Raw genomic sequence first — 13514 nt, 5'->3', positions numbered from 1 at the left:
GAACCAATCAACTTTGAACAGCCTAATCATGGCATCCCTTCCGATGTGTGCCTGACCATGGTAATACCGAGCCATCTGAGTCAACAGACAATTCGGCAGTACCATCTGACCCTCCTCAGATACCCAGATCTCATCTGGTCTCTGTGCACATTTCAGTTTTGCCCTCAGCTTTCTCTCATCCTTGTCTGCATTTTCTTGTAAGGTTTCAATTCCTCTAAAGTATTGATTATTTTCAATGCAAAATTTGCACAACTGGTCTCTTCTTCTGGCATTAATTCCCACTTGTCCTTAAACGATATACAGTTCAGGGCGCAAAACCTTGCAACCTGATCTGCATACCCATTTCCCAAGGAAATGTAATCTGGTGTTTTTTTATGTGCACTCCATTTCACCATAGCAATCTCTTCAGGTAATTGTATTGCATACAGTAATTCTTTTATCCTGTCATCATTTCGTACTGGGGTTCCACTTTGAGGTCATGAAACCTCTTTGTGACCACAATTGACCAAAATCATGAACAATTCCAAATCCGTATTGACTATCAGTGTATATTGTCACTCGCAGCCTGGTAAAAACATAACAAGCTCTAGTAAGAGCCACCGGTTCTGCCACTTGTGCTGAATATACACCAGGAAGCCAAGATGCTTTAAGGTTTCCTGTAATAGTACATACAGCATATCCTGCTCTCAACGTGCCTGTTCCATCTCTGAGGCATGAACCATCAACAAAAACAATTTGGCCATTTTCTTCTAATCGAGTATCTCTGATATCCGGTCTAGGTTTTGTACATAACTCAGTCACTTCAAGACAATCATGTTCAATGTCCTCCTCTTTTTCAATTTCAACAGTATCACTTGGCAATAACGTTGCTGGATTCTACACTGCACATCTTTTCAAAGTTACATTTGGAGCTCCCAATACGCTTGTCTCATACCTTGTCAGTCTGGCCCCGTCAAATGTGTTTTCGTCCTTGTCAATAAGATATCAACAGAATGTGGTACCATTAACGTCACTGAGTATCCCATGACCACCCGTTCATATTGGGAAAGACTTTGACCAACTGCTGCTACTGCTCGTAGACAACCTGGGAAAGCTGCTGCAACCGGGTCCACGGTAGCTGAAAAATAGGCTACTGGGCGATAAGCACCTCCATGGACCTGTGTCAAAACAGACAAAGAACAAGCATCACGTTCATGAAAAAACAATGTGAAAGGCTTTGTGTAATCAGGCATTCTCAATGCTGGAGCTTTGCACAAACTTTCTCTCAATTCAGTGAAAGCCCTCATCTGATCCTCATCTAGGCTAATGGGATCTGTAACTCCTTTGTGCGTCAACTGCTGTAGGGGTTTTGCTATCTCAGCAAAATCCGGAATCCATTGCCTACCATACTCTACCATTCCTAAAAACATGTGCACATCTTTCTGGGAAGTCGGGGGATTTCTCTGCAGAATCATTGTAATCCTCTCTCGGGAAATTGTTCCCAGCCCTTTCTCAATTTGATGACCCAAGTATTTGACAGACCTCTGGCAATACTGCAACTTTCCAGGTGAAACTTTATGTCCAAAGTCTCCCAAATGATTCAACAGGGCGATCGAGTCATGCTTACAGTCGTCCCTTGTTCTGGAGGCAATCATTAAGTCATCAATGTACTGCACAAAAGTCGATTGGCAAGGTAATTCTAATGACTCCAAATTCTTCTTCAAAATCTGATTGAACAAGGATGGTGACTCCGTATACCCTTGTGGAAGCCTGCACCAGCTGTAGACTTTATCTCGGAATTTGAAACTGAAAAGAAACTGACTATCCTCATGAAGTGGTACTGAAAAGAAAGCTTGTGACAGATCAACCACCGTGAACCACTCTGCCTCACAAGGAATCTTAAACAGTATCACTGCTGGATTGGGCACAATCAGACAATACTTAACCACCATGTCATTCACTTTTCAAGTCCTGCACAACCCGTACTTTCCCACAAGGCTTTTTCAATCACATTATCCGTGAGTTACATGGGCTGCTCAACACTTCCCTTAGAACTCCCTGCTCCGGAAATCTCCGTTTATCTGTACCACTTTCATCATCACATCCTGTGCCATGTTATACTGTGGAATTTTCAGGAACTCAACATTCGGCTTCAAAGTGATTTTAATAGGTTCCACTCCTTTAATCAATCCCACTTCTTTCCCTGTCAAATCCCAAACTTTCTCCTTTACTGTTCCCTGCAGGTCTGCATGCAACTCCTTTTTAGTGAACATCAGAAAAATGTCAATCAATGGGTATTCTTCGTAAGCATTATTAAGTACCATGACTGACGCCTGCTCTTCCACATCATCACTATTTGTCTGGACTTCTATCCCTGCATCTGTGCAATTTATGGAACATTTGGTCTTGCACAATAAGTCTCTGCCTAACAAAGATACAGGACTTGAATCGCACACCACAAATCTATGCAATCCCAAATAATTTCCGATTTCAACTTGCACTGGTTCTGTGATTGGGTTTGTTAACTGCCTGTTCTCCACTCCCACAACCTGAACTGTCCTGCCGGAAAGGGGTAAATCTGGTACTTCCACACTCCTCACTGTGGAGCGCCTAGCTCCAGTATCAACCAGGAACGAGACCTTATGTCCCATTACCTTTCCCTTCACAAAAGGCCTTCTCTGATCTACTTCTAGGGATGCGGCAAGAATACAAGCTCCTTCATCTGAACTGTCACTCATCCATTTATCGTTTATTTCATCCTCACTGTAAAATGGGAACTGCTGCACTGTATTGTTACTATTATCTGGTCTCTGACCAGTGACCTGTTGAGTAAGCATAACTGTTGCTGCTCCATTGGTGCTTGGGGTATGTGCATTTGCTGTCAAGGCACCATAGAAATCTGCTGCTGTACTGGTGTTAAAGAAAAAAATTGTGCTCGAGGCACCTGCAACTGTTGTACAGGCAAGAAATTCTGACTTCGGTTTTGAGCATTCGGAACTATGCCCCTCATTCTAGGGACTCTTACAGTTTGAGCTGAACCATCATCGCTTTGCTGAACCATTCCTTCCTGCACCATCAATGGGCACTCCCGCTTCCTGTGTCCCACGATTCCGCACAAACGACATGGCAACATCCTTTCATGCCCTGCATGTCATTCTGAACAACTACAGTGCTTAGATCTACCCCTCACTTGAGGTTGAAACATGACAGCTTTCTGTTGCGGCGGCATCAGCGGCAGTAAAGCTCCTTGTGCTCCTGATTGTGTTGCCTTAATCTGCATTACCATTGCCTTTTCTTTCAACAACTTCTGTTTCAATTCAATCTCATCACTACAATATTTAGCATAGTGCAACACCTCATCAATCTGCTTTGCCAGCCAGCAAATCAAGTAATTCTTAATCATCTGCCCTACTTCAGGTCTCAATCCTTCAACAAACCTAAACACAAAATGTAACATGTCTTTTGGTTCGACCGCTTCCTTGCCACTGTACTCCTTGAAAGCCTTTAACAACCTTTCATAATACGTGTGTATTGACTCTTTAGTTTCCTGGACTGACCTGTCAATCCTCTGCCAATGAATGTTTTTTGGAGAAATTCTAGTTTTCAGAAACTCAATCACCTTATAATAATTTTTCATTACATCAGGTGATGATGCGCCTGTAACCTTGTTCCTTTCAGATTCACTCGTTGGTCAGTCTACTGCCCTCTTACATTCGACCCATAAGTCGGGTGGCACAACTATCTCGAATAAGGTATTCAAGTCTTCCCACAAACATTTAGAGAGTTTCACAAACCTCTCAGTCTGTTGATACCATTCAACTGGGTTCTCTCTCAATTTAGGATTATCGTTTGTAAAAGACAATGGGGGTCATTCTGACTCGGGCAGGCGGCGGAAGCCGCCCGCCTGGCGGGAACCGCCAAATGGCCGCTCCACGCTCAGAAGACCGTAGGCCATTCTGACTTTCCCGCTGGGCCGGCAGGCGCCCGCCAAGGGAGCACCCGCCAGCCCAGCGGGAAAGGCCCTGCAACACAGAAGCCAGCTTCGAATGGAGCCGGCGGTGTTGCAGGGGTGCGACGGGTGCAGTTGCTTCAATATTCAGTCCCACTCGGTTCAACTGATCTTCCCCTTTTGATGACCCTTGTGATGAATTTAGACTATCCAGCCAACTAGTTAACTGCTGAGCTTTTAACTCTCGTAATTAGATGTAACTTGCATTAGTCACGGGCAGCTGCTGTACCACTCTTCCCAAGGATTGTGGTGTCAAGAGTCTCAAACTCTGATTTGCTTTAGAGACATTTGATGCATCTGGCAATGTCACAAGAGGACTAAATCCCGTAGGAGATTTGAGCTCACCCGGACAAGGTCCTGAAGATGATGTTGAGTGTATTGAATCTCCCACTCACCTTCTCACCAAACTCTGCAACATCTCAGTCTTTTCCCCTGCTTCTGTTTTATTCTGTGCATATAAAGGTACCACTGGACCAACAGTAATCGGTAGCGATATTGCATCTGGGGCTGCTCTAGCACCTGCACCTTGCGTGAGTGGTACTCCAATTGCCTGGTTCATAACTGGTGTGAGATCTACCGAAGTTCCCGTCAACAGGTTAAACTTCGACATGCCCTGCGTCTGTGCTGGTGGCAATAACATTGGGGTCGGGTCAGTCTCGACCAGCATTGGCTTCGGAAGCACCTGCTCCCTCAGCACTACGATATTTGAAACAGTCTCAAGAATTGGCACATCTGGATAAATCCTTGTTACCGAAGGTGTATGTACCTGTGCCTGAGCTACCGCACTCGTTCTTGCGACTTGTGTACTCTGTACTGCCCCTGGTAACTGTCCTCCTTCTGCTTGTACAGCGCTCATGGCTCCCCGGGATGTTCCAGGAGTAGCAGGAGGGGCTGTGGCACTAGTCCCTGGACCCCCTGCATAGGTCGTCATAGGTGGAGGTCTATCTCTCAGCAACTGTGTAATAAGATCCTCAACATCAGAATCGTCATCATCCAAATAAGACTTTTTTCTTTTCTTTTTTTCCTCACTCTCCTCGTCCTTGCTATTATCCCCTTTATCTGAATCATCACTTTCTGTGATTGCTGGGAACATCTTAATCTCTTTCATAGTTGCCATCCTCCATCTCTTTTGCTCCCAATCCCACCTAGCCTCTGCTAGTGACTTTTCTATCTTCTTCACCCTTCTGTTATACTTTAGCTCTTGCTGTTGTCTGGCCACTAACTCCCAAACTGCTAAAGCCTCAAACTGTGCCGGTCTCTGTAACGGTCTCATGTCATACAATGATAATCGCAACTGATCCAAAATTCTCAAATTGAACGTTCCATGCTCTGGAAAAGCTAATGTCCCTTGATTCTTAGTCAATTTACTCCATTGCTTTAACCAAAGACACAAAGCTATGTCCTTTTCTGTCATCACGAGATGCGCCGGAGTATCCTCCGGGGGGGGTTGGTTCCCCCACTGATGCCTTGATGTATGAATCACCTTTTATTGCACTCTTAAATGCCTTGAAAAACTTAATTTTGCCTGTTTGTTTATGGACTACAAAGTCAATAAATGAAATTACTTTTACTCCCAAGATTCCCTTCATCCGTTTACTCAACCAATTGCCTCTCTCGGACAGCTGCCAATCTGGTCACGGCTCTTCTCACCAACTGACCTATCCCAGCGCGGCACACACTGACGTCACACTGACTCACAGCAGCTGACAAAGTCTTGCGGCTCGCCCTCCTCAACTCAATTTCACTTAACTAATGCAATTTTATTGTGAGCGTCTTCACCAAATAGTAGCTTAAACAAGCCTGCTGGTTTACTACAGGAATCGCTTCAGGGACCTTACTGGTTTTCACTAATGGCACTTTCTGGCTTTTCAGCTATTCCTCATTCTCAGTCTGAACTGGAGTAGGCAGACTCCCTACTTTAGCTCACATACATCACAATTCTCCTGCAATCTACTTAAGCCTGTGCAAGCGCAATCTACTCCTCTCATACCATTTCAAAACACGCCGGGAACATACTCAATCTTACCAATGGGATCCAGGATCTGGAAAAGCCATTTCTGGGCTTAAGGGAACATCATCTTTGCTACCATTGACATTTTAGAAAAACTAAATTCAAACCTCATAAAAATTCAAACAATTGTACTCAACTTTAAACTACTACCACACCCACTAATCACCACCTAACTAGTTCCCTAAGGAAACTAACCATCAGGCTACTACCAAAAACTGCTAGCGCGCCTTGTCCTTAGTAAGTAATCTCACAAGGGGACGCGTATAGGTCTTTTGCATCTCATAGAGTATCCTAGTTAAGTGGTAACCAGGGAATCATCATTAAACATCATAACCAACATGTAATGCCATAAAACCTAGTCTAATAAGAAAATACCATCACTCTCAAGAGGGTTCATTCATTTTATTCCCTATTAGTTACAATTCTAATCAAAAACCTTTATTTCGAGAATCAATGGTTAATCAAACTTTATTAGCATCATGAGCAATTATTCACCAAGATTTATTAATAAGCAAATTAAACATCATCCTAAATCAGCAAATCTTAATCACTGAACAATTCAGCAATGCAAGTCAGTCAGTCTACCGTCACCATTAATTTGCCCTTGTCAGCCTACGGATCTCAAATTAGCATCAGCATGTGGGTCATCATGCGAAAAATCAATTTAGTCAAAAATCATTAATTTGGAAAAAACATCTAACTAAGAGAAAAGCACATTTTAAGCAGCACAGTTGGTACCTAGATGAAAAAGCACAATTAGTCCATCAGCATTTTATAGCTACCTATCCGAGATAGATCAGCAGACTGATAGTCAGTCTTCGTCTCCAGGCCATTAGTCATCAGCAAGGCTCGGGCTCACAGGGAGCAAGCCCAATTTTCAGCACTTCGGACAGCGTCTCCTGACGTCATCAACTTTCGCCTCTCTACTCTGATTTCCCTTCTCGTGTCATGACTTTTTATTAGGGTCTCTCAGTCCATCCCACAAATTGCTAAATGGTCAACCTTATCTGGGGTTATGATTCTAACCTATAGTTTTTGTTTACCATTTGTTTGCTTCGGTTCAAGCATCAAGTTCCGTTAATATGATTGGTCCTTCTGTCGATGAGAACTTCATCAGGCTCTTCAGGTAACAAAATTGTTGCCCACAGTCTTTTAGTCAGTGCTTCCATTGTTCAAGTCCTGGGAAAGTACATTTAGCCTACTCTACACATAATTGTATCAATTTGTTCTGATCTGTTAGCTGGTACATTGCAGAAAATTCTAGCAGAGCTCATCTGAACTCTATACAGTTCAAGGTCCTTTTCTCCAGTTCCAGTCCACGGCAGCTCATCACGTATCCATGTTTAAGCAAGCAAGGCCCAGCGCCAACCAGGACTCTAGTTCGGCTAAGTTAAGGATACAATGCATCATAAAACATAGGTTATATCATCAGTTATGACATATTAATACATCATTCTTATATTTTCACATTATTTTAGTACTGTTAACATACATGGTGACCACTCCCCGTGGGCACATTTTACTCATTACACGTTATTTTCAATTATTAGTTTCAATTGTCATTATTTCTCATTAGTATGTATACGCAAATCATTAGAATATTCTCATATTAGCATATCTGCTCCAACATGTTTATTCTGAAAATCTACAGTGGATCTTGTCCTCCTAGCACGTGTTGGACATTCTCTGCTTTAGATGTGTATTCTTCAGGCTTGAGTGAATTGTCACAATGGCATTGGCAAGATTCAAGGTTATATGCGATACATGCATAGGAGGATCTGTGCACTCTTGCACTGGTATGCTACATTTCGCTTATCCGCTTCGTGTGCTGCTCGAAATTCCAGCGGACTCTAACAAAACCAGCAATCTGTCATAATCATTTGTCACAAAACGTTTACGCAGTTTTAAAAAGTAACTAACAAATAACGCAAGTTAGCTCCAGGAGGATTTTCAGTACCTTGTTGACGAACAAGACATCAAGAATTAAAATACCATTTTTTGTTACAGATTCTGGCCTCTGGTATCTGCCGCTCCGATGATCATGCGGTCAATGGCACTATCTCAAATCCTGCCTACCCAATAATTCTGGGCCATGAGGCAGCAGGGGTGGTTGAGAGCGTGGGAGAAGGAGTAACCAATCTAAAACCAGGTGAGACATTGCCTTGAGGTACACATATTCCATTGAGAAGAAGGGTGAACTGGGCTGAGCTCTACCGATTTGTGACTAATACCATGCCTTAGGACTTACTATGCATTATTAGGATTATTACCTCACTCCTATCCTTCATGACCATGCTTTTGTGCTTGCAAATCAATTATTTATTTATGGAGTTTTATGAGGGATGCAGTTTAGTCAGTGATATTTGGAGCGGGAATCTCACATTTCCCAAATAAAATAGCAGTGGACTGCAGGGTGGTGGGGTGGGGTAGAGATGACCAGGGTTTGGGATGGAGTGTTACCATAAAGTACAACATAAGTACAGATTTGTATTAGATAAGGTTCAGTCTAGAAAGGCACAGTGGGTGAAAAATGATGGGTTGAAATACCACCCCAAGTGATTGCCATTGCAAGCATTCGTCCCTTCACCTTTTGGGTATTAGATTGCAAGCAAGTTAGAAATTGGGTCATTAGTTGAGGTGGGTGTGAACCCTTCTCAAGCAGCAGCCACATTCTCTGTCAGGGTGAACTATAAAAAGTAACTACATTTGCCTATGCTTAATCCTTTGGTAGCTTGGCGGAAATCAGACAGGTTTAACTTAGAAACAATGTGTAAAATATTTAGGCAGCACACAAACAGTATTAAAGTTAAGACACAACACAGATAAATCCCACATGAATTTAGAAAAATTGAGTATATTTCAATAAATCATTTGATACCAAAACAATACAACTCCAATCAGTAGAACCGGAGATAAACAGTTTCAAAGGTTTAAGGTAAGTATACAACCTAAAAGCATAAAGCTCCACTCGTGCTTATATGGGTATGTGAGAAGGGGTGATAGTCACAAGTGCAGGCTGGATACAGGGACTAAGTTAGTCCTGCTGAAAAAAGTTACTTTCTCGAAGTCTGCTGTGAAAAGTCCAGGTTCGCAGTGGAGGAGGCCACAGGGAGTAGGGGGAGTGTCGTAGATGGTCGTCCTTGTAGTGCGAAGAGCAGGCTGGGGGTCGCGGACAGGCTTCACTGTAGGGTGAAGACCGTGTTGGGTGTTTCAGACAGTCATTGCGGGAGCTTTCCATTGGTGGACACTGGGGACTCAACGCTGCAGCATGAATTGAAGATCATGTATTGTCAGTCGTAGACGGTGGATGCTGTTGCGCGAAGAGTAGGGTTCACCGGAGCTTCGTGTTAGCAGTCAGCGTGAGATGCTAGAACTTGGGGTGAGCGGTTCCATTTGTGTTTGAGAAGAGCCCAAAACCTCAGTATTTCTTCTTTCTTCTCGGAGGAGCTCAATTGGTAACACACCAGCGGTCAAGGACCAGGGAGGCATTTCATTGGGATCAGCACCTCGGTCCAGCAGGGCTCAGGAAGATCCAGTTGCAGATCTAGTAACGTCCAGTGCAGCAGATCAGCTGGGCACTTGCAGGGAGACTTCTGGAACTTATTGTGTCTCTGTAGCTCAAAACAGGAGTCCAGATAACTAGCACTTGAAGTTACTCAGGCAGCCTGGGATGGAAGATGCAGGTCCAGTCTTCCTTCTCAGCCAGCAGGGCAGGCCTCAGGCAACAGGGCACTCTCTGTTCCGTAGTATTCACAGGTCCAGGAGTATACTGAAGAGTGGGTCAGAGGATTCCATGTTTATACGTTTTATACTTGGTGCCTACTTTGAAGTGAAAGAATCTTCTGGAGTCTTCCCCCTACAGAAGTGGCTGGAATTTCCTGCCTCCTTGCCCAGGTCCCAGTCTGTCTGCAGGCACAATAGGCTAATGTGTGAGAGCTCGGGCAGTGTCTTTGAAGTGCACATGTGACAGGTGACAGATTCTCCCCTGTAATCAAGTCAGGATGGCCCTTCTTTCCAATATCTAGACCCTTCATTGTTATACTGTCTTGGAGGAATACGCAAATGACAACTGCCATTACACCTAGTCATGTGACCCAGGAAACAGGCTGCTGGCACGAAATGGATAGGACAAAAAGCCAACTTTCTAAAAGTGGCATTTTCAGAATTGTGACTTAAAATTCAGCTTTACCATTAAAGGGAGTGTTAAATTACAATCCTCAGATAACATTCCTACCTGCCCCCAAAGAAAGGTTGTCACTTATTAAATGTAATAAGGTAACTCAATTTTATCCTATGGGAAAGGTGGGCCTTGCAAAAAGGAACAACAAATTTGGGTTCTTTTCACTACCAGGACATGTAAAACTTAAAGTAAGTGTCCATCCATTTAAACACAACTCACCTTGCCATATGGGGTATTTAGGGCTTACATTAGGTGTGATTTAAATATATTAAAACAGTAGGCTTAGGCCTGGCAAAAGGTTTTTTTTGCCAGGTAGAAATGGCAGTTTCGAACTGCACACACAGGCTGCAATGGCAGCACTGAGACATGTTTTATAGGAGCACTTAAGTGGGCAGCACACTAAGTGCTGCAGGCCCGCTAGTAGCATTTAACTTGCAAGTCCTGGGACATGTAATACCACTTTACTAGGGACTTACAAGCATATTACCAATGAGATGTAAACGAGTTTTACCATACTTAAAGGATAGAGCACATGCACATTAGCACAACTATTAGCGGTAAAGTGCACAGAGTCTTAAAAGCCAACAACAATAGGTTAAAAAAACAGGAGGGGTGAAGGCAGAAAGTTTGGGTTCACCCAGCACAGTGGGCCAGGCCCAACGTAGTAGTAACATCACAAAATAAAATGATGGATGGAGTGTTGAAGCTTTTCAAACACTCACCCCCAGTCACAGATCTGGGTTTAATCCATTGTTATTTTGCTCACCACGTCTCCCCAGTTAGGACCCAGCTATATGCAAATTAGTCTTGCCCTGCTCCCAATGGGATCAATCCAGTCCGAACCACCATGCCAGGTCCTCCCTAGACTGGAAACAAGCATCCTGGGACTGGTTTCGGGGTACCACCCCCTCATCAGCCAGGCTAGCTTGAATCCAGTGGTGCACACAAGGTATGAGGAACTTGCACTTCACAGCCGTCCACCTTTTGGCAGTAAAACCTCTGAGAGACAAAAAGCTGGTTGTGACAGAATGGTTTACTCTACACTACAAAGGAGACCACTGTCTCTACCTCCACACACCCTCCATCTAACCTAGTGGGTGTGATCTGGAAGGAATATTCAGGTAGAACACTGATATGAGGTTCTTGCACCATTTCTAACAGAAGCCCTGTCTCAGTCCTCTCACATCTAAGTGTCAAGTGCATCTCAAAAGCATCAGGATTGCTAGAAATACACTTTGCTGCTCTGGGATGCTGTAGCCCAGCCTCCACCTAGTACTATTCCTTATCAGGGGCAATGCAAATTTTCCTAGTAATTGTAAAGGAAAGTTTCAGTTCATGAAGAACACGGAGGAGAAAATTGTGCATGAGGCGTCTTTTATATTTTCTCCAGCATCCTTCAGATACAAACAGTCAATAATGATATTTACCGTAAACCTATGGAAATAAAGAAAAATTCCACCCTATCAGTTGTTATCTATCCCCTGAAGAGATGTGTAGGCTTCCAGTCCCTCCTCTTTCTTTGCACAACAGGCGCTGTCGACTTGAAGTGTCCCATTTTTCTGTCTTCTTCTCTTCCCTGTTAAATAAAATGATCATGGCAATACACTATAAAGAAGAACTCTAATGTAACACTGTTTTTATTATCAATCACAATGAATTCATCATGATCATCCATGTATCATAGATATATTACTTACATTGCAATGAAGATACTCACTAAATGATCCAGGTCATACTTTGTGTGTAAAGTAAGAGCTTGGGCGACTCAGGCCATAATTCACAAAGTTAAACATACATTTGGTAATAAGGTTACTACTTTCTTGGAATCCACAAACTACATGCAGAGTTTTACAACTTCACACTGTCTATACTTATGTGTGCGGAGCTCTCCGCACCCGGAGACTCCACACAGACTCCACAGTTGGAGCGGAGAACTCCACACCCATAAGTATAGGTAATGTGGTGTCTTAGAACTTCACAAGTAGTCTGTGAATTGCATTTTGTAGTATGATTTGTAGTACTAAAAAAACATACTACAAAAAGCAGTTTCTGAATCAGGCCCTGAATGTATAATTCTGTGAGCATGGATGATTCCCTGCCTCTGTGTCCTTAATAGAACTGAAACTTTCCTTTATGACTACTAGAAACTATTTAATTCTATGTCAGTATTGAAGGCGAGAATTATGTACATTCAAAGCTTCCATACCACCAAAGAGGCCATGTCCTCAATGGAGTTAGAATAAACCCTCTTAAATGTGGAAACAGAGGACCAGTCTGCAGTGTTCATTATGCCCTCAAGCCTCGCACTGACAGAAAAGGCCCTAGGTGCCATGACAACTCTCACTGAATATGCTCCAAAGATATTTGAGACCCGCACGGGTGAGTAGCGCGCTTTATAAATGTTTATGATTTGATTTGATTTGATTTGATATTGGTATCTATGCCAGCCTCTTGCATTGGTTGATGAACAAACTGCTTCGAAAGGTTTCCAAACTGAAATGATAAGTTGACACTCACCCATCAGCCTAACCTCATCAGTAATAGTTTCGTATGCCTTCAAGCATTCCACTACACTTAACTTGGGGCAATCATGAAATGCTGAATACCAAATCACTCTAGTGTAATTTGTGGTTATTCTTCATATATTAAAAGTAACCCTTTGTTGTGACGTGAGTACATTCTGCCACAGATGTCAAGTGCTCTTACGCAGACACTTTCCCTCAAGAAATGAAACTCAGCAACATCATTGCTAATTTACCAGATACAGAATGCATTTTCCCCATTCATTTTTCCAGAGGAAGTTTGAACAGTAATAGCGCCAAAACCACTGGACCGAATTACATCAAATTTGGCAGAAAGGCAAGTCTTGGTCAACAAAGAGCCCTTTTTGAGGTGGAGCACAGGTGCTCTGACCTGTTGTAATCTATCTGTGGGCTTTTAACCACGCCTATCGTACGCCCATTACCATCTCTCGTTCATGAGCTTGCCTTTCAAATATCCTTTGTTATCATTGGTAAATGCTTTACGTTTGTCCTCCCTTGGGGCAGTTTGGTTACCCCCTTGGCCATCAACGCTGTTACATGTATAATTGTACGATTGTTATTTGGTGTAAATCTATTCAGTAGTTTTTGAGAAATTAAGGCAAATCCAAATTTGTATATCTAGGGACGCGAAGGATTCGTGACCCCTTCTTGATCTCGTGCTGAGATCTGATTGGCTGTCAGCACTTTAACCAGGAAGTGTTGGCAGCCATCTTTGGGACTCAGCTTGAGCCGACTCCCAAACAAGAATGTAAAAAAATGATGAAAAGAGGCCAGGGTACATACACCGTGACG

At 43.1% G+C, this 13514-nt stretch overlaps 1 protein-coding gene across 1 annotated transcript in view; it reads left to right on the top strand.

Moving 5' to 3' along the window:
• Positions 1-13514, top strand: part of LOC138289829 (alcohol dehydrogenase 1-like) — a 183499-nt gene that overhangs the window by 54547 nt on the left and 115438 nt on the right. The window contains exon 3 of the mRNA XM_069230199.1: positions 8007-8148. Coding sequence (XP_069086300.1) covers positions 8007-8148 — 142 coding nt within the window. The remainder of the gene's footprint in view (positions 1-8006; positions 8149-13514) is intronic.

Source organism: Pleurodeles waltl, chromosome 1_1 (assembly GCF_031143425.1).
Source record: "Pleurodeles waltl isolate 20211129_DDA chromosome 1_1, aPleWal1.hap1.20221129, whole genome shotgun sequence".
NCBI classification, from domain to species: Eukaryota; Metazoa; Chordata; class Amphibia; order Caudata; family Salamandridae; genus Pleurodeles; species Pleurodeles waltl.
Note: the sequence above shows the minus strand (reverse complement) of the source record. Positions and strands in the feature narration are given on the sequence as shown.